The sequence below is a fragment of the Hypanus sabinus genome, chromosome 12 (genome assembly GCF_030144855.1).
Source record: "Hypanus sabinus isolate sHypSab1 chromosome 12, sHypSab1.hap1, whole genome shotgun sequence".
NCBI lineage: Eukaryota > Metazoa > Chordata > Chondrichthyes > Myliobatiformes > Dasyatidae > Hypanus > Hypanus sabinus.
In genome coordinates, this window is record NC_082717.1 from 97,645,593 (window position 1) to 97,665,990 (window position 20,398).

General features: G+C 43.5%; 1 protein-coding gene across 3 annotated transcripts in view; it reads right to left on the reverse strand.

Moving 5' to 3' along the window:
* Window positions 1–2,731: 2,731 nt before the first annotated feature.
* fam120b (family with sequence similarity 120 member B) overlaps window positions 2,732–20,398 on the reverse strand; it is a 199,709-nt gene continuing 182,042 nt past the window's right edge. For all 3 annotated transcript variants that reach the window (XR_009515199.1, XR_009515201.1, XM_059986517.1), the window contains one exon: window positions 2,732–20,394. Coding sequence is in view for 1 of the 3 variants with exons in the window: in XM_059986517.1 (XP_059842500.1) it covers window position 20,394 (1 nt within the window). In the remaining 2 variants the exon portion in view is untranslated. The remainder of the gene's footprint in view (window positions 20,395–20,398) is intronic.

Here is a 20,398-nt window from a genome sequence, read left to right on the forward strand (position 1 = left end):
TATGTACATATTTAGATAAAAATGTACTGGGCTCATTGGTAAGTTCACAGGTAACACAAAAATAAAGGAGCTGTATGTTCGAATGCTGTTCATAGACTTCATTTCAGCATTCAACACAATCATCCCTCAGAAACTGATTGGAAAGCTGAGCCTGTTGGGCCTGAACACCTCCCTCTGCAACTGGATGATTACTGAAGAAGGCCCAGAGCGGATGTACTTCCTGCGGCTCTTGAGGAAATATGGTCTGCCTCAGGAATTGCTGCTGCAGTTCTATACTGCAGTCATTGAGTCTGTCCTGTGCACCTCCATCACTGTGTGGTTTGGAGCCGCCACCAAGCAGGATAGAACCAGACTACAGCGCACAGTGAGGACTGCCGAGCACATCATTGGAGCCTCCCTGCCCTCTATTGTGGACCTGTACTCTTCCAGGTTGAAGAAGAGGGCGGGGAACGTCATAAAGGATTCCTTCCATCCTGCGCACGGACTGTTTGAACTGCTTTCATCTGGTAGGCGCTTCAGATCCCTCCAGACTCAGACTAATAGGCACTGGAGAAGTTTTTTCCCTACTGCGGTCACTTTGCTGAACAGTTAACTGCCGGTTAACTGTCGGCTAACTATTACTTGGATTGCACTATTTGTATGTATAATCTATATTTTCATTTATATTTATCATTATTATTGTTATGAGCAGAGAGACAACATCTGCCGGAAGTAAATTCCTTGTATGTGCACAGGTACTTGGCGATTAAAGTCTGATTCTGATTCTGATTCTGATCCTAGACTTCCTGACTGGGAGACCTCAGTCAGTCTGGATCAGAGGCAGCATCTCTAACACCATCACACTGAGCAAGGGGGCCCCCCAGGGCTGTGTGCTCAGTCCACTGCCGTTCACTCTGCTGACCCACAACTGTGCAGCAATACACAGCTCTAGCCACATCATCAAGTTTGCTGATGACACGACCGTGGTGGGTCTCATTAGCAAGAACGACGAGTCAGCTTACAGAGAGGAGGTGCAGCGGCTAACGGACTGGTGCAGAGCCAACAACCTGTCTCTTAATGTGAACAAAACAAAAGAGATGGTTGTTGACTTCAGGAGGGCACGGAGTGACCACTCCCCGCTGAACATCGAAGGCTCCTCGGTAGAGATCGTTAAGAGCACCAAATTTCTTGATGTTCACCTGGCGGAGAATCTCACCTGGTCCCTCAACACCAGCTCCATAGCAAAGAAAGCCCAGCAGCATCTCTACTTTCTGCGAAGGCTGAGGAAAGTCCATCTCCCACCCCCATCCTCATCACATTCTACAGGGGTTGTATTGAGAGCATCCTGAGCAGCAGTATCACTGCCTGGTTCAGAAATTGCACCATCTCGGATCGCAAGACCCTGCAGCGGATAGTGAGGTCCGCTGAGAAGATCATCGGGGTCTCTCTTCCCGCCATCACGGACATTTACACTACACGCTGCATCCACAAAGAAAACAGCATTATGAAGGACCCCATGCACCCCTCATACAATCTCTTCTCCCTCCTGCCGTCTGGGAAAAGGCACCGAAGCATTCGGGCTCTCACGACCAGACTATGTAACGGTTTCTTCCTCCAAGCTATCAGACTCCTCAATACCCAGAGCCTGGACTGAAACCTTACTGCCCTATTGTCCTGTTTATTATTCATTGTAATGCCTGCACTGTTTTGTGCACTTTACACAGTCCTGGGTAGGTCTGTAGTCTAGTGTAGTTTTTTTCTGTGTTGTTTTTTACGTAGTTCAGTCTAGTTTCTGTCCTGCTTCATGTAGCACCATGGTCCTGAAAAATGTTGTCTTGTTTGTACTGTGTACTGTACCAGCAGTTATGGTCGAAATGTCAATAAAAGTGACTTGACTTGTAGATAGTGAGGAATATTCTGAACAGTTGGAAATGTGAGCAGGGAAGTGGTAAATGGAGTTTAATTTGGACAAGGTCCAATGGAAGAGACAAATCTAGAGGAAATGACAGGACCTTGATTTACAGAGGGGTTTTGGGGTGTGTCCACAGCCCCCGGAAAGCACCATCCCAAGTAGACAGGGTGGTAAAGAAGGCATGCAGCATCTTTTTCGTTCAGGTTGTTATTATGTCTGGAAGTCATGCTAACATGGGACATGGGACATGCTAACACTATAGCACAGTACAGGCTCTTCGGCCCACAATGCTGTGCTGACCCTTAATCTATTCTAAGATCAATTTAACCCTTTCCTTTGACTCCACTCTTTTGTCATCCATGTATCTACGAGTATCTTAAAAGTCCCTCATGTCTCAGCCTCTACCAGCTGTGTATCTTACGCACGTACCATTCTACGTGAACAGCCCTCTTCTAAACATTCCTCCAATCACCTTAAAAGGACTTCCTCTGGTACTAAGAGACACCAGATGATAGGATTTGGTATCATTGTCAGGACAAACATCAAAGGACGAAGGACTTATTCCTGTGCTGTACTCCTCCATGCTTCATGATTAATAAATAGCATCTCTTCTTTTAAGCAATACAATCTCAACACTGATTTTGACAAAGTGTGTGAATGGGAAGCTTAACCTCATTATGTAATGGGAGAAACAATGTCGAAGAGTTAACAGATGATTGTGTGAATGATGTTCCTTTTAATGAATGGTGCTTGTTCTTAATCTAGTAGCTGGCTGTGCAAGCAGCATTTACCTCTCTTGTGTGATCTGTGCCACTAACACTAAAAGTCAACGTAAAGTAACTTTCAAAGTAGATTTATTGTCAAAGTGCGTATATGTCACCAGATACTTCCTTGAGATTCATTTCTTGTAGGCAGTTACAGGAAAATATAGAAATACAACGGAATTCATGAAAAACTATACACAAACACAGATTGACAAACATCCACTGTGCAAAAGAGGACAAGTTGTGCAAATAAATAAATAATACCGCAAATGTGAGTTGTAGAGCCTCGAAAGTGAGTCTTTAGTTGTGGAATCTGTTCAGTGCTGAGGTGAGTGATGCCAGTTCAGGAGTCTGATGGCTGAAGGGTATTAACTGTTCCTGAAACAGGTGGTGTGGGACCTGAGGCTCCATGGCAGCAGTGTGGAGAGAGCGTGGTCTGAACAGTGAGGGTCCTTGATGATAGATGCTGTTTTTTGTGGCAGGGATCTTTGTAAATGAAGGAGTACAAGGCGAAGGTTTTACCTGTGAGGGACTGGGCTGTTTCCACTACTTTCTGTAGACACAAACAACTAAACAGATATCCTCAATGTTGTGAAATTCATTGGGAGAACATAGGAGAAGGTGGAGGCCATTAAATCTTCAGTGTATTCTGCCAGATCTGACTGATCTTAACCCTGTTTATTTCCTTAACTCCATATCTCTTAATCTTGTTCCTTCACAATCTTTGTCAGTTTTTAATCTTTTAGTTGACCCTCAGCTTTCATTGTCTGAATTCTGCCCCTCTATGCCTGGTAGGATAAAGAGTTGAGAATGTGGTTCTTCCCCACAGAGTCTTTGCATTGGTTGCATTGACCTTCAGGGTCTCGTACTCCTGAAGCCTGAAACATATCAAGGCATAGCAAATCTGAGCGATCTATGGACGTGGACCCCAAGTTTCACCTGTTCCTCCCCACTGCTAAGAATCAGACCATTAACCCTGTACTCCACTTTCATGTTCAAAGTTCAAGTTTACTTTACAATTATTTGATTGGTTTTGAGATGCAGTGCCCTTCCAGCCCAACAAGGCCACTGTGCCCAGCTGCACCCATGTGAGCAATTCACTCCCTGAACCGTACGTCTTTGATACTGGAGAAAGCAGAGGAAACCCAGACACAGTCACAAAGGGAACATCCAAACTGCATCCAGCTTGAATTGAACCTGGGTCACCGGCACTGTAAGACCATTACGCTAAACGCTAAACTACCACGCCACCCTTGACTTGGGAAGCACTCTTCCACAAAAGACAGGTGGAGCGGCAATGTCTGTCTAATTGTGACGCTGCGCGATGACTTGGCCAGGTCTGTCTTCCACAGTACCAGGAACTAGTAGACCCTCAGTACACAGTGACACACGGTGCCCACATACTTGTGGTCTGCACACACTGACTGAGAAATGCTCCCCTTCTAATGCAATTATTAGAAAGCAGTCGCCATAATCCTGTGAAGGATATTTGGCCCCGGGAGCGATTGATACCAGTGCACCTTATCATTGTGACACTTCAGTGCATTCACAAGAGGGGGTGTCGTGGAAAAAAACACATCATTTACTGCCATTCCTTTGCACTCGCTGTCTGAGGAAAAGTGAAATCTGAGCATAAAATGCTTTCAATACCATTGCTCTCAGTGGCTCAGTCCCCATAGCAACCAGAGCACTTAATCAAATTGGTAAACAGATGGTCAGTGTGCAACAGGTAACATATGTGACAATGAGGCCTGACATCACCACAGATGGAGGGTGGAGAGAAGGCTGGTGCAGGAACATTTCCTCCTCATTTGCTGCCCTATTGTAATCCTTCACACATGTAGATTAGCTGAGTTCATTCATGCAGAAAGCACAAGGCTATGTGGAACCTGCTCCCATACAAGACTCCCAACAACTCACCCCTTGAACAAGACGGGAGGCAGCTACTGCTCTGATTATCCTGTTGTCTTCCGCCTTCCTTTCCAGTCGCGATGAAGGGTTTCGGCCCAAAATGTCAACTGTACTCTTTTCCATAGGTGCTGCTGAGTTCCTCCAGCATTGTGTGTGTGTATTGCTTTAGATTTACAGCATCTGCAGATTTTCTCCTGTTTCTGATTATGCTTGCTAAAAATACTCCCCTTCCTGAAATATTATCAGAAATACCACACTTTCTATTTTCCAAACCTGACCTATTGATTTCCTTTCCGTAAGTTTATGGGCAAGGGTTAAATAGATTAAGACTTTATTCCCTGGAGTGTAGAAGATTGAGGGGTGATTTGATAGCTATACAAAATTACGAAGGGTATAGATGGGGTAAATGCAAGCAGGCTTTTTCCACTGAGGTTGGGTGGGACTACAACCAGAGGTTGTGGGTAAAGGGTGAAAACTGAAATGCTTAAGGGAGGCACTTCTTCACTCAGAATGGGGAACGAACTGCCAGCAGAAGTGGTGGATGTGCGTTTGATTGCGACATTTAACATGGATGTGAGGGACATGGGTATGGGGTCTATGGTCTAGGTACAGGCAGAGTAGTAGTTCAGCATAGACTAGATGGGCCAAATGGCCTGTTTCTGTGGTGCACCTTACTTCCCAGGGATCCCTGGTTTCTATGACCACAATGAAATGTGGGAACAAATCACTGTGGCCCAACCTTCACTACAAATAACACCGATGACCTTTCCAATATTCTTGATTCAATATTACCATCTATCACTGACAATTACCCACTTGTTTTAGCAGACCCTGCCTGTCCTTGAATGAGAAATTGGGCACAGGCAGAATTTACTCTCTCTGATTTCTAAGAAAGGCACCCTGGTTCCCTCACTATAGGAAGGGCGTGAAAGTTTAGCGAGGAGGTAGGAGTTTACCAGGATGCTGCCTAGGCTAGAGTGGGATGAGAAAGCTAGGGCTTTTTTCTTGATAGGTGACTTGATAGAACTGTACAATGTCCGGGTGAGCTTGATTTCAATGGTTAAGGGGCTTTTGGGCAGGTATATGGATAGTAAAGATATGGAGGGCGATGGTCATGGAGCAGATCGTTGGGTATAGACAGTTTAAGTGATTTTCGTCATGACCTAGTTGGGCCAAATGGTCTGTTTCTGTGCTGTACTTCTCCATGACTCTACAAGATGATAAGAGGCATTGATAGAGTGGACAGCCCAGGCAGAAATGGCTAATATGAGTGGGCATGGTTTTAAGGGTGTTGGGAGGAAAACATAGAGGCATTGCCAGAGATGGGTTTTCTTTACACAGAGAGTGGTAGGTGCAGGGAACTTGCTAACAGGGTAAGTGGTAGAGCCAGAGACATTAGGGACACGTCTGACTCATGGATATGCAAATGGATGGCAGGACAATAGAGAGAAGGGTTAGATTGATCTTAGGGCAGGTTAAAGGATAGGCACGACATTGTGGGCCAAAGGGCCTGTACTGTTGTATGCTCTAAGTTGTATGTTCCACAATTTCCAAGATCTTAAAAATGCTTTGCCAGTCAATTAACTATCCCTTGAAGCATTGTAATGATGGTGCTGTGTTATGGGAATTTGCACACAGCATTGTCCCTGATGATAACCAGATAATCTACTGAGGTAATGTTGGGTGTGTAGCAACACCCCCACCCCTGCCTTTACCTGACCTTGTACCACAGATGTAGTATGTTTGTGGAAACCAAAAAGTAAAAGTAAATTACTTTGTTACTACTATTTTTTTAAAAATCTCAATGTTAACATTAATGCAAAGGCACTAATTATAGCTTCCTTCAATTCTGGGAGTTTAGCTGACATGATGCACTCTTCAGTGTGTCATCTGAATGGCCAACATTTATGTATAAGCTTAGAATACTTAACTCTGCATAGCTTCACTGTCTAGCCTGACTGTATGCAAACTGTCTGCAAGATGCACCAGGTTACAGGAAGGACAGGGGACATTTTTAAGTTCCACACCTGTGTCCAAGAGGCCCAAGGGGAGAATTGGAAGCCAGGGCCTGTTAGCCCAAGCACTGAGTCTGCGAATCTTGGTGAGCTTGCTGGGGTAGTCAACGATCCAGTCCTCTCAATCTGGATCTGCTGGAGGTCATAGAATAGAGACCATCTTGGGGTCAGAGGCTGGTGTATGTTCATAGCTGGGAGAGAGGAGTGGGGGCTTGCTTAGCTGTTGCTTGCCCTGTTCTGCCGAGCATCATGGGCATGTTATGCTGGCGTTGGAAGGCGTGGTGGCATTTGCGGCCCCCCCCCCCCCAGCACACCCTCGTTAACACAAAGAAAGCATTTCACTGTCAGTTTTAATGTACACGTGCAAATAAACTTGAATCTTGAGGTACAGAGTGAGTAACCTGCCCACTGCAGCCACAAACCCAGCTCTGGTTTTAACTAATCAGACTATACAAATGACATGTCATTGAAGGCATTTAACAAAGGTTATTCTGTAACAGCACATCCACAAACCTTGGACTTAAACAAGGGTCAGCAGTAGTCCTTTCAAAGATCAATAAACAGATTGCAGTCTGTTTCACTGAGAGCAGGCTTAAACCTGCCCTTATATTCAATTAAATGTTTGCCAGCAGTGCTGTGCTGTGGGGTGAGGGAGAAGGGAGTTTGTCCAAGGGCAAGATGACTGCATTTTCTCTATAGATGATGGAAAGCATTCTGAGACCAGAATCAGCTTTATCTGTTGCTTTTTGGTAGCAGTACAGTGCAGTAGATAAGCTAATATTACAAGTTACAATAAGAAATATATTAAACTTATATAACAATATTTAAAAGTATACCAAGAACAAATCTCACATGTGGCACTGCAGTAGCGTAGTAGTTAGCAAATGCTGTTACAACTTGGAGTTCGGAGTTCCACTTGAACCTCCTCTGTAAGCAAGCTTGCACGTTCTCCCCACGAGTGTGTGGGTTTCCGCCAGGTGCTCTGGTTTCCTCCCACAGTCCGAAGACGCACCGGTTAGTAGGTTAGTTGGTCATTGTAAACTATTCTGTTGCTAGGCTCGGGTTAGACTGGGAGATTGCCGGGCAGTGCGGCTAGTGGATCAGAAGGGCCTATTCTCCTATTCTGCACATTGTCTCCAAACAAATCAAAGTAGAAGAGAAGCAAAGAGCAGTCCAGGATCTCACCCCCCCCCCCCCCACTTACTCCAAGGCACAGAAGAAAGGACAAGGAAGCACTTCTCCCTGAAGAAAACAAACACGCTGCTTTCCAGGAGGGCACATTACAGCCGTCCCCCCTTGGCTGGAAAAGCTTTGCAGCGCACAATTAGAGGAAAGCACTGAAGCGCAGGATAAAGTGTGAAGACCTTACATTCGCGGTTAAAAGCGTGTCTGCTTTGCGACTGTGTGCTAAATACACAACTGACATGGAAACGCACAGCTGGTTTCTGGGGGATCTGTATTATGTGGGCTGACATGGTGATCATTAACCCCTGATAAGATCATGGTAGGAATGAACTGCTTGGTTGTTGCTGTCACTGCAAGAGAAACCATTTGCTGGCTCACTCCAGCTTTGTTCTCTGACTTGACTTCTGCATTGTAATAACACACTGTATTGTAAAAGATCCCTCCTCCTGTCTTTTTGTTTTCTCCTTCTACTTGTCAATATTTTTGTCTTACTCAAAGAGGTTTAATGATAAGAAATCACCAATGGCCAGTCTCTAAGTGAAAGGGTCTCCCATACTCTGGGTATTGCCAAATGTAGTTGGCATGTGTGCTTTATACCTATGACTGTGAGGCTAAGTACAGTTCCAATGTTGTACGAAAGTTTGGTGGCAAGTCCTCTGTTGTTGACCTCTACGTCTCTAGAAGTTTATGCATCATCTAAAACCCTGACAGACTTCTACAGACATACAGTGGAGTCTACCCTGACTGAACTCCATGAAGAGCTGAACTGTCAGTCGTGGAAGATCTGGTCTTCGAGGGGACAAAGTTTGTGATTTCAGTGTTGGCATGCGAGGAAATACTCCAGAAAATACACAAAGGGCATCTTGGTGAGGAAAAATGTAAATGTAGATCTCATGAAGTGATGTACTGGCCAAGAATGAACCAAGACATCAGCCAGATGTGAAATATGCCCTACCTACAGACCATAGCAGCAAGCAAGACTGTTTATAATGGGAAGAGCCACTGGTGTAACAGACTACTTTTCCAATTTCCCAGAGGCTTCACCACTACAATCAACATCCAGCAGAGCAGTCATCACCTTCCTGAAAGTTGTGTTTGTGAGGTATGAAGTTCCATGGCAAGTGTATCGGACAATGGTCTACAGTTCTCAAGCTGTGAATCTGAGTCTTTTGCCAGTGACTGCGGGTCTCAACATAAAACTTCAAGCCCACAACACTCAAAATCTAATGGCCTAGTAGAGAGTTCAGGCCATTTGGCCCATGGAGTCTGCTCCACCATTCCATCAAGGCTGATCCATTTCCCCCTCAGCCCCAATCTCCTGCCTTCTCCCCATATCCCTTCATGCTCTGACTAATTACTAATCTATCAACTTCTGCCTTACATATACATAAAGACTTGGGGTTCACAGCTTCCTGTGGCAAAGAATTCCACAGACTCAGCACTTTCTGCCTAAAGAAATTGCTCCTCAATTCTGTTCTAAAAGGACACATGTCTATTCTGAGGCTGTGTCCTCTTGTCTTATACTCTCCCACCATAGGAAACATCCTATCCACATCCACTCTATCAAGGCCTTTCACCATTCAATGAGGTCACCCCTCATTCTTCTGAATTCTAATGAATATAGGCCCAGAGCCATCAAACACTCTTCATATGACAAGCCATTCAATCTGCCAAACCTGGAATCATTTTCTTGAACCTACTTTGAATCCTCTCTGGTTTCAGCACATCCTTTTGAAGAAAAGAGCCAGAAGGCTCACAATACTCCAAGTGAGGCCTCTCCGGTTCTTTACAAAGTCTCAACATTACATCCTTGCCTATATATTGTAGTTCACTTAAAATGTATGCTAACATTGCATTTGCCTTCCTCACCACAGACTCAGCCTGCAAATTAATCTTTAGGGAATCCTGTATAAGGACTCCCAAGTCCCATTGCTTCTCATTTTTTGTATTTTCTCTCCTTTTAGAAAATAGTCAACCCTTTCATTTCTCTATCAAAGTGCATGACCACACACTTCCCAACACTGTATTCCATCTGCCATTTCTCCTAATCTGTCTAAGTCCTTCTGTAGACTCCATATTTCCTCAAAACTACCTACCCCTCCACCTATCTTCATATCATCTGCAAACTTCACAACAAAGCCATCAATTCCATCATCCAAATCATTGACATATAACGTAAAAAGAATCAGTCCCAGCACAAACTCCTGTGGAACACTGCTTGTCACTGGCAGCCAACTAGGAAAGACTCCCTTTATTCCCTCACTTTGACTCCTACTGCTTTATCCATGGTAGAATATTTCCTGTAATACCATGGGTTCATAGCTTGTTAAGCAGCCTTGTGTGTGGCACCTTATCAAAGGCCTTCTGAAAATCCAAGTACACAACATCAACTGATTCTCCTTTGTCTATACTGATTGCTATTTCTTCAAACAATTCCAACAGATTTGTCAGGCAAGATTTTCCCTTGAGGAAACCATGCTGACTATGGGCTATTTTATCATGTGCCTCCAAGTACCCTGAGGCCTCATCTTTAATGATCAACTCCAACATCTTCCCAACCACTGAGGTCAGACTATTTGGCCTATATTTCCTTTCTTCTGCCTCTCTCACTTCTTGAAGTCCTTAGTGACACTTCAGACTTAATCTTCTGGAACACTCCAGAGACTTAATCTTCTGGAACATTCCGGAGTCTAGTGATTCTTGAAAGATCGTTATTAACGTCCTCATGCTCTCTTCAGCCACCCTCTTTCAGAATCCTGAGTGCACGCCACCTTATCCAGCTGACTCATCTACCTTCAGATTTCAGTTCCCCAAGAACGTTCTCCCTACTAATGGGAACTTCACACTCTTCATGATTCCTGATAACTGGAACTTCCACCATACTCCTTGTGTCTTCCACAGTGAAGACTGATGCAAAATACTTACTGAATAAGTTCATCTGCCATTTTGTTGTCCCTCATTACTACCTCTCCAGCATTGTTTTCTAGTGGTCCAATATCCACTCTTGCCTCTCTTTTACACTATGTATCTGAAGAAACTTTTGGTACCCTCTTTAATATTATTGGCTTGTTTACCTTTGTATTCCATCTTTGCCTTCTTTATGACCTTTTTAGTTGTCTTCTGCTGGTTTTAAGAAGCTTTCCAATCCTCTGACTTCCCACTAATTTTGTTCTATTATGCTCCCTCTCTTTGACTTTGACAATACCAAACCTGCCTCTACCACTTCTACTGGAAGCTTATTACACACAGCTCATTTACTCTCTGAGTAAAGAAGTTCCCCCTCGTGTTACCCCTAAACTTTTGCCCCTTGACTCTCAACTTATGTCCTCTTGTTTGAATCTCCCCTACTCTCAATGGAAAAAGCATATCCACGTCAACTCTATCTATCCCCCTCATAATTTTAAATACCTTTATCAAGTCCCCCCTCAACCTTCTATGCTCCAAAGAATAAAGACCTTTCTCTGTAACTTAGGTGCTGAAACCCAGGTAACAATCTAGTAAATCTCCTCTGTACTCTCTCTATTTTGTTGACATCTTTCCTATAATTTGGTGACCAGAACTGTACACAATACTCCAAATTTGGCCTCACCAACGCCTTGTGCAATTTTAACATTACATCCCAACTCCTATACTCAATGCTCTGATTTATAAAGGCCAGCATACCAAAAGCTTTCTTCACCACCCTATCCACATGAGATTCTACCTTCAGGAAATTATGCACCATTATTCTTAGATCACTCTGTTCTACTGCATTCTTCATTGCCCTACCATTTACCATGTATGTCCTATTTGGATTATTCCTACCTAAATGTACCACCTCACACTTACCAGCATTAAACTCCATCTACCATCGCTCAGCTCACTCTTCTAACTGGCCTAAATCTCTCAGCAAGCTTTGAAAACATACTTCATTATCCACAATGCCACCTACTTTAGTATCATCTGCATACTTACTAATCCAATTTACCACCCCATCATCCAGATCATTAATGTACATGACAAACAACATTGGACCCAGTACAGATCCCTGAGGCACACCACTAGTCACCGGCCTCCAACCTGACAAACAGTTATCCACCACTACTCTGGCATCTCCCATCCAGCCACTGTTGAATCCATTTTACTACTTCAATATTAATACCTAATGATTGAACCTTCCTAACTAACCTTCCGTGCGGAACCTTGTCAAAGGCCTTACTGAAGTCCATATAGACAAAATCCACTGCTTTACCCTCGTCAACTTTCCTTGTAACCTCTTCAAAAATTTCAGTAAGATTTGTCAAACATGACCTTGCACGCACAAATCCATGCTGACTGTTCCTGATCAGACCCTGTCTATCCAGATAATTATATATACCATCACTAAGAATACTTTCCATTAACTTACCCAGCACTGACGTCAAACTGATGGGCCTATAATTGCTAGGTTAATAGAACCACATGAGCAATACGCCAATCCTCTGGCACCATCCCCGTTTCTAATGACATTCGAAATATTTCTGTCAGAGCCCCTGCTATTTCTACACCAACTTCCCTCAAGGTCCTAGGGAATATCCTGTCAGGATCCAGAGATTTATCCACTTTTATATTCCTTAAAAGCGCCAGTACTTCCTCCTCTTTAATCGTCAGTTTCCATAACTTCCCTACTTGTTTCCCTTACCTTACACAATTTAATATTCTTCTCCTTAGTGAATACCAAAGAAAAGAAATTGTTCAAAATCTCCCCCATCTCTTTCAGCTCCACACATAGCTGTCCACTCTGATTCTTTAAGGGACCAGTTTTATCCCTCACTATCCTTTTGCTATTAATATAACTGTAGAAACCCTTCGGATTTATTTTCAACTTACTTGCCAAAGCAACCTCATATCTTCTTTTAGTTTTTCTAATTTCTTTCTTAAGATTCTTCTTACATTCTTTATATTCCTTGAGCACCTCATTTACTCCATGCTGCCTATATTTATTGTAGATATCTCTTTTTCCTAACCAAGTTTCCAATATCCCTTGAAAACCATGGCTCTCTCAAACTTTTAACCTTTCCTTTCAACCTAACAGGAAAATAAAGATTCTGTACCCTCAAAATTTCACCTTTAAATGACCGCCATTTCTCTATTACATCCTTCCCATAAAACAAATTGTCCCAATCCACTCCTTCTAAATCCTTTCGCATCTCCTCAAAGTTAGCCTTTCTCCAATCAAAAATCTCAACCCTGGGTCCTTGCTAATTTCTAACTGTGCTACATGTTCATCTGCCTTATTCTGCATATTGCGTGCATTCAAATATAACACTTACAGTCCTGCATTCACCCTATTCGATTTTGTCTGCCTTTTATGTTGCAACTCATCCTGTTGTGCAATGTTGCCCTATCAAAATCTCTCTTTGCTACACATTGCCTCTGTTTGTAAACCAGTTACCTCACCTTCAGCACTGACATCTGTCTTTCCTATTGAATTGCATTGAAATGTACGCAGCTCAGGACACTAGTCACACCAGGCTCAACATTTTGATTCCTGATTTTGTCTGAGGTCTTACCAACAGCTGCCTCCACAACCTCTCCACTAACAGAAAGGCCGAGAGAGGATGAACTAGTAAAACCCACTGGAATGTGAGACTGAGGATGGGAAGTGAAATTCTCTGTAGTTTTGAAAGTCAGCGTTATTCATGGTTTTGAATTAAATTTATTATCTACGTGCCACCATGTACTACCCTGAGATTAATTCTTATTATTTATAGATATGGCACGGAACAGGCCCTTTTGGTCCAACAACCCACCTGACCTAATCACAGGACAATTTACAAAGATCAATTAACCTACTAGCCAGTATGTCAACACAAAGTACACTGCAGACGCTGTGGTCAAAGCAACATGTACAACACGCTGGAGGAACTCAGCAGGTCAGGCAGCATCCATGGAAATGAACAGTCAACGTTTTGCAAAGGTCTCAGCCCGAAACGTTGACTGTTCGTTTCTACAGATGCTGCCCAACCTGCTAAGTTCCTCCAGCTTGTTGTATGTGTAGCTGGTATGTCATTGGACTGTGAGAGGAAACGCACTGGTTCACGGAGAGAACCCTACAAGCTCCTTACATAGGATGCCAGAATTGAACTCCGTACCCTGACTGTAGTAGCTTCACACTTCACACTAACTGTTACACTTTCTTGCAGGCATCCAGAGTGGAAATGTCAAATACTAGCAGGCATAACTTTCAGCTGAGAGAGGAGATTTACATTTTTTTATTCTAAGTTCTTCAACACAGAAACATAGAAATCTACGGCACATTACAGGCCCTTCGGCCCACAATGTTAGCTGACCATGTAACCTGCTCTAGAAACTGCCCAGAATTTCCCTCCCACATAGCCCTCTATTTTTCTAAGCTCCATGTACTTATCTAAGAATCTCTTAAAAGACCCTATCGTATCTGCCTCCATCACCATTGCTGACAACCCACTGCACATACCCACCATCTGACTCTTAAGTAGCTAACACTTACTCAAAAAAGGTAATTTAATTTGCATTCAAAGTTTGGGAATAGATTATTGGTCTGGACCTGAACCCTGAGTGTGATTGAAACCTGAGGACTGGTCTCCTCCTCATGCAAGGACCAGTACCAATAGCCATGAGGCCACAAGTTTTCCTAAACTGCTTTATTATTGTCATATACCAAGATACACTGAAAAGTTTGTCTTGCATACTGTGATGTTAGCATGCATTCATTTCAAGAGGATTAGAATATAAAAGCAAGGATGCACACTGACGCTGAGGCTTTATAAGACCACATTTGGAATATTGTGAGCAAATTTGGGCTCCTTATCTAAAAAAGATGTGCTGGCATCGGAGAAGGTCCAGAAGAGGTTCATGAGAATGATTCTGGGAATGAGAGAATTAATGTATGAGGAGTGTCTGATGGCTCTGGGCTTGTACTCACTGGAGTTTAGAAGAATGAGGAGGATCTCAGATTCAGATTCAGATTATTGTCATTTATAAACCACAAATATAATGCAGTTAAAAAATGAGACAACGTTCTCTGGAATGATATCACGAAAAAGCACCAAACAGACCACACAAGAAAAACCACATAACGTTTGGTAGTCCCCAATCCAGAGTCCGGAGAGGCTGCTGCTTATCGATATTGTGCTACCGTCTTAGCACATTCCCCGGAAAGGACCTACAAACCCATCAGACAAACCTAAAGCTACAAGACCTACACAAAACCACATAGTTACGTATAGTTATAGTTAACATATAGTTTCAACAGTGCAGACAATACCATAATTGATAAAAGACTAACTGACAAAGACCACATAATTATAACACATAGTTTCAACAGTGCAAAGCAATACCGTAATCTGATAAAGAGCAGTCCATGGCACAGTTTAAAAGAAAGTCTCAAAGTCCCGACAGCCCATGCATACGGTAAAAGGAAGAAAAACCGCAGCTTGCCGATACAGCACTTTGGGAGCTCCGACCACAGCCAGCTCCGAGTCACTGAAATCTATTGAATATTGAAGTAGAAAGGATGTTTCTTATGGTGGGGGGGGGGGGGGAGTCTAGGACCAAAGGGAACAACATCAGAATGGAGAAATGTCCATCTTAAACAGAGGTAAGAAGGAATTTCTTTACCCAAAGGGTGGGGAATCTGTGGAATTCATTGCTGTGAAGGCCAAGTCATTGGGTATATTTAAAGTGGATGTAGATAGTATGTTCTTTATCACACATCAATAAAAGTTGGCCGGCAATTTTTGGGGCAGATTAGCTCTCAATAAGCACCTCAGGTACTATAGTTGCTCAAAGATGAGAAAGTCTGCAGATGCTGGATATCCGAGCAACACACAAAATGCTGGAGGAACTCAGCAGGTCAGGCAGCATCTGTGAAAAAGAGTAAACATTCCTGATAAATGGTCTTGGCCCGAAACATTGACTATTTACTCTTTTCCACAGATGCTGCCTGACCTGCACGTTCCTCCAGCGTTTTGTGCGTTGCTAGTAGAGTTGCTGTTGTTTTTTTACTGTTGAAGTGGTGTTGACGACCATGTGAGCTCCTTGGTGATGTTCATCCCCAAAAACTTGAAACTGGAGGCCTTTTCCCCTACCCCATTGCTCATCAACAGTGCGGCTTCCTGAAGTCAACTCTCATTTTTTTTGTCTTCTTGATATTGAGTGATAGGCTGAGGTTCCAGCACCAATTGGGCAGTTTCATACCTCTTCCCTACATGCAGATCCGTTACTAGTCTGTGATGAGGCCAATCTCAGTTGTGTCATCTGCAAATTTGATGACTGAGTTTGTAGCATGAGCAGGATTGCAGTCACAGGTGAAAACAGAGTAGTGAAATGGGCTCAGTACACATTCCTGTCCGGGGGGTGAGGAGTGATCTGCACTTGCCTAGTTTCACTACCTGGATACGATTAGTGAGGAAGTCCAAGATCCAATTACAGGATGATGTGCCAAGACCTGAATTATGAAGCTTGACAGCCAGCTTGTTGGTGTTAAAGGCCAAGTGCTAATCAGTGGAAAGCATCCTGATGTAGCTGTCTTTGTGCTCCAGGTGTTCCAAGACAATATGAAGGGTGATAGAAATGGCACCTTCAGTTGATCTATTCACCTTGTACGCATACTGGGGCTGGTCCAGGGTAGCCAGGATTATTATGTCCTTGATGTGGGACATGACCAATCTTTCCAAGCACTTGGCAACTATGGGAGTGAGCATAGCATCTGTAGTTATTAAGGCACGTTGCCACTGACATTTTAGGGATTAGCATGATGGGTGCTGCTTTGAAACATGCCAGAACCATAGCCTGGGACAGTGAGAGGGTGTAAATACCATCAGAACTTTTGACAGCTGTTTGGTGCAGTCCCTGAGGTCCTGTCTGGTCACACTGCTCTGTGTGCATTGCTGTTATGGAAATGTTTCACACCTCACCTCCTGTATGTCCAGTGTCAGTGCAGATCTTCCATCTGATGTTAAGACCCTTATCACTGGCTCCTTATTGTCCTTATCAAAGCGAGCAAAAAAGCCGTTTAGCTCTTTGGCTAGCTTGGCATCACCATGAGCAGAGCCGGAGAGCTTTCCTTTGTAATCTGAGATGGCAGAGGGGAAGAAGCTGTTCCTGAATCACTGAGTGTGGGCCTTCGGTCTCCTGTACCTCTTCCCTAACACAAAGTACACTGCAGATGCTGGGGATCAAAGCAACACAGACAAGCTGGAGGAACTCAGCAGGTCAGGCTGCCTGACCTGCTGAGCTCCGCCAGCTTGTTGTACCTCTTTCCTGATAGTAACAATGATAAATGTCTTTGGTGGTAGGGATCTTTAATAATGGACACCTCCTTCCTGAGGCACCACTCCTTGACAAAGTCTTGGATACTATGGAGGCTATTACCCATGACAGAGTTGACTAATTTTACAAGTTTCTGCAACTTACTTCGATGCTGTGCAGCAGCCCCACTAACCCTATACTAGTGATGCAGCCAATCTGAATGCTCCCAAGGAATTAGATTCATACATCAAGAGAAAAAGGATAACTTAGGAGAGGGTAGGGCCAGTCAAGGATAAAGGGGGGAACATTTGCTTGGATGTTACTAAATGAGTACTTTGCTTCAGTATTTAACAAGGAAAATAATATGGAGGACCAGGAGATCAGTGCTGTGTATAAATATTTTAGGGTATTTAGAGGTCAAGAAGGAGGAAGTATTGGGCTTTCTAATGAGTATTAAGGTAGATAAGTTCTCAGGGCCTGATGGGATTTACCCAGAATATTGAAGGAGGCAAGAGACAAGATTGCTTGATCCTTGACCAGTATCTTTGTGTCACAAGCAAGGTCCTGGAGGACTGGCAAAACTGGCTAATGCTGTACCTCTATTTAAGAAGGGGATGAAGGAAAATCCTGTGAAATATAGACCAGTGGGCTTCATGTCAGTTCTAGGGAAGTTTGTGGAGAAAATTCTCGGGGATAGGATATATGAGCATTTGGAAAGCCATGGCGTAATTGGGGAGAGCCAGCATGGCTTTGTGTGGCAAGGTGTGGGTTACAAACTTGATTGAGGTTTTTGACAAGGTGACGAGAGAGATTGATGAAGGCAGGGTAGTGGATGCTTCCTACATGGATTTTAGTACGGCATCTGATAAATCCCTCATGGGAGGCTAATCCGGGAGATTAAGATTCATGGGATCCACAGCAAATTGGCTATTTGGATTTAGAAATGTCTTGCGCATAGTAGAGGGAAGTGGTCAAAGAGACTTACTCGAACCGGAGGTTTGTAATTAGTGGAGTTCCGCAGAGATGTGCTGGGACCTCTGTTGTATATAAATGACTTGCAAAAAGTAGAGTGCAATATAGATAATTTACAGATATGGGCAGAGGAATAACAGATGGAGTTTAACTCAGATAATGTGAAGTGTTGCATCTCAGTAGGGCAAATGCAAGGAGACAGTACACTGTTAAAGGTACAATCCTAAACAGTGTTGCTGAGCAGAGAGATCTTGGGATCCAAGTTCATAGCCCCTTGAAAGCGTCTACACAGGTCAATAAATTGGTTAAGAAGGCTTGTGGAATGTTTGGTTTTATTAATTGAGGCACTGAGTTCAAAAGTCAGGAGATTACATTGCAATTTTATAAAACTCTGGCTAGGCCACCCTTTGAGTTCTGGTTGCCCTACTATAGATAGGATGTTGAGGCTTTGGAGAGGAGGCAGAAGAGGTTTAAATGCTCCCAATGGCATGCATCTCAAATAGCCTCCAACAAGCAAGTCCTGGCCTTCACATATGGTTTAGCTAACTAAGCCCAGTGGAATCGTTTCTACTGACAGGAGAAGAGGCAAAGGTGGGTTATTGACATCTTAAAATCAGTCACTTCGTCAGCTGTGCTTGGCAGCTCATCCAGAAGGAAAAATGACCTCAAATCTCTGCTGCCTTGAGGCAAGACCCACTCCTGGGGAAGGCTTTGGGAGTAAACATTGAGGAAAATCCTGAACTGGAGTCCCTAAGGCAGTCTTACATTGAGTTCAACACCGACTGGCAACTCGATGCTGCCAGTGCCAAACTGTATCAGTCTCTGTAGTTCCTTTGGATTCATCAACTACATGAAGAGGGGGAGCCTGCTAACGTGGGCAACAGCTTGTTCTCCATACTGCACTGCCCTGGCTTGTGCATCACATAGATAGCTGGGACACAACATCCACGGTCGACCCCAACCAACGGAGGACCTCAAGACTAAGAAAGCAGTGGCAGGACATAGCAGGAGGGATAAAAGGCATGAGGTTGCTCTACCAGACAAAGTGAAGTAGAATCCCAAGGGTTGTATTAAGAGCATGAGGATTGCAGGGGACAAAAATGGTCCTCTTGAAGATCAAATTGATGAGCTGAAAGAGATGGGGAAAATGGAATTTTTGCATCAGTATTTACTTGGGAGATGGACACAGTCTATAGAAGTGATAAGCAGCATGCAAGCACCATTCTCTGCAAACTCTAGAGACTGTTGTGCATGAAAACCCCAGGGGATCAGCAGCTTCTCAAATACTCAAACAACCCTGTCTGGCACCAACATCATTCCATGGTCAAAGTCACTTAATCACATTTCTTCCCCATTCTGACACTTGGACTGAAAAGCAACTGAACGTCTTGACCATGTCTGCATGCTTTTTATGCACTGAGTTGCAGCCACACGACTGGCTGATTAGATATTTGCATTAATGAGCAGGTGCATCTATTAAAGTGGCCACTTCATCGCCCTTTCGGTGAAATGGTTACTCCTCAGGTTCCTATTAAATCTCTCCCTTCTCACCTTATATCTGTTGTCTGGTTTTTGATTTCCCCAAACTTAGGAAAAAGACTATGTGCATTCAACCTCTCTATGCCTCTCATAATTTGATATCGTCAAAGTTCTGGCATTCAAGGGAGTATTTTGAAAGTTCTTTTGGGCAATCCACATACAGTTTCAAGCTTGTAATCACTAGACTTAAAAATACTTTAAAAACTCCTCCAAAGTTGGCATTACATTCATATATGTTTTGATAAAGAGAATGGGATAGGAGCTTTTCTTCCAAATAGTGCATCAGGACTGGCGGGACTCCCTGGATAACAAGCAAGACCACCAATTTAAAAGCAAAACACTGCATATGTTGGAAAGCTGAAACAAAGCAGGTGAAAGATCATAGAAATGAAATCCTGACTGTGATTCACTCTCAACAGCTGCTGCTGAGCATTCTTGTTTTTGTGTTAATGAATCTATCAGCGGCTCCATCACCAGTTACATGGTTGAAGTTGCTGCCAATCTGGGACCTGATAATGTAGTTAGTATTCAAACCAGTGACAAAAAGGGAAAATTCCAGAAGAGACAGCAGAGGAGCACAGTGGAAAGTATGTTAATGACCTTTTAGCAAATCAGGGAACGTGACTGGATAACTTGCATAGATGTTGTCAAAGTTGCATCAGACTTCATAAATCATTTATTGCTCTGCCAGTCCAATACAAAAAGTGTCTTTAACATGCTAAGTCAATAATTAATGTTTCTGGTAGTTTATTGATTGAACCAGTGGAAATCGATATTACACTCTCCTTCAGGAAAACGTTCGTCTTCTCTCCTCTAACATTCTGTCTAGCTCCAATCAGGCTGTGAACCTTGGAAGCTAAATGGTCTAA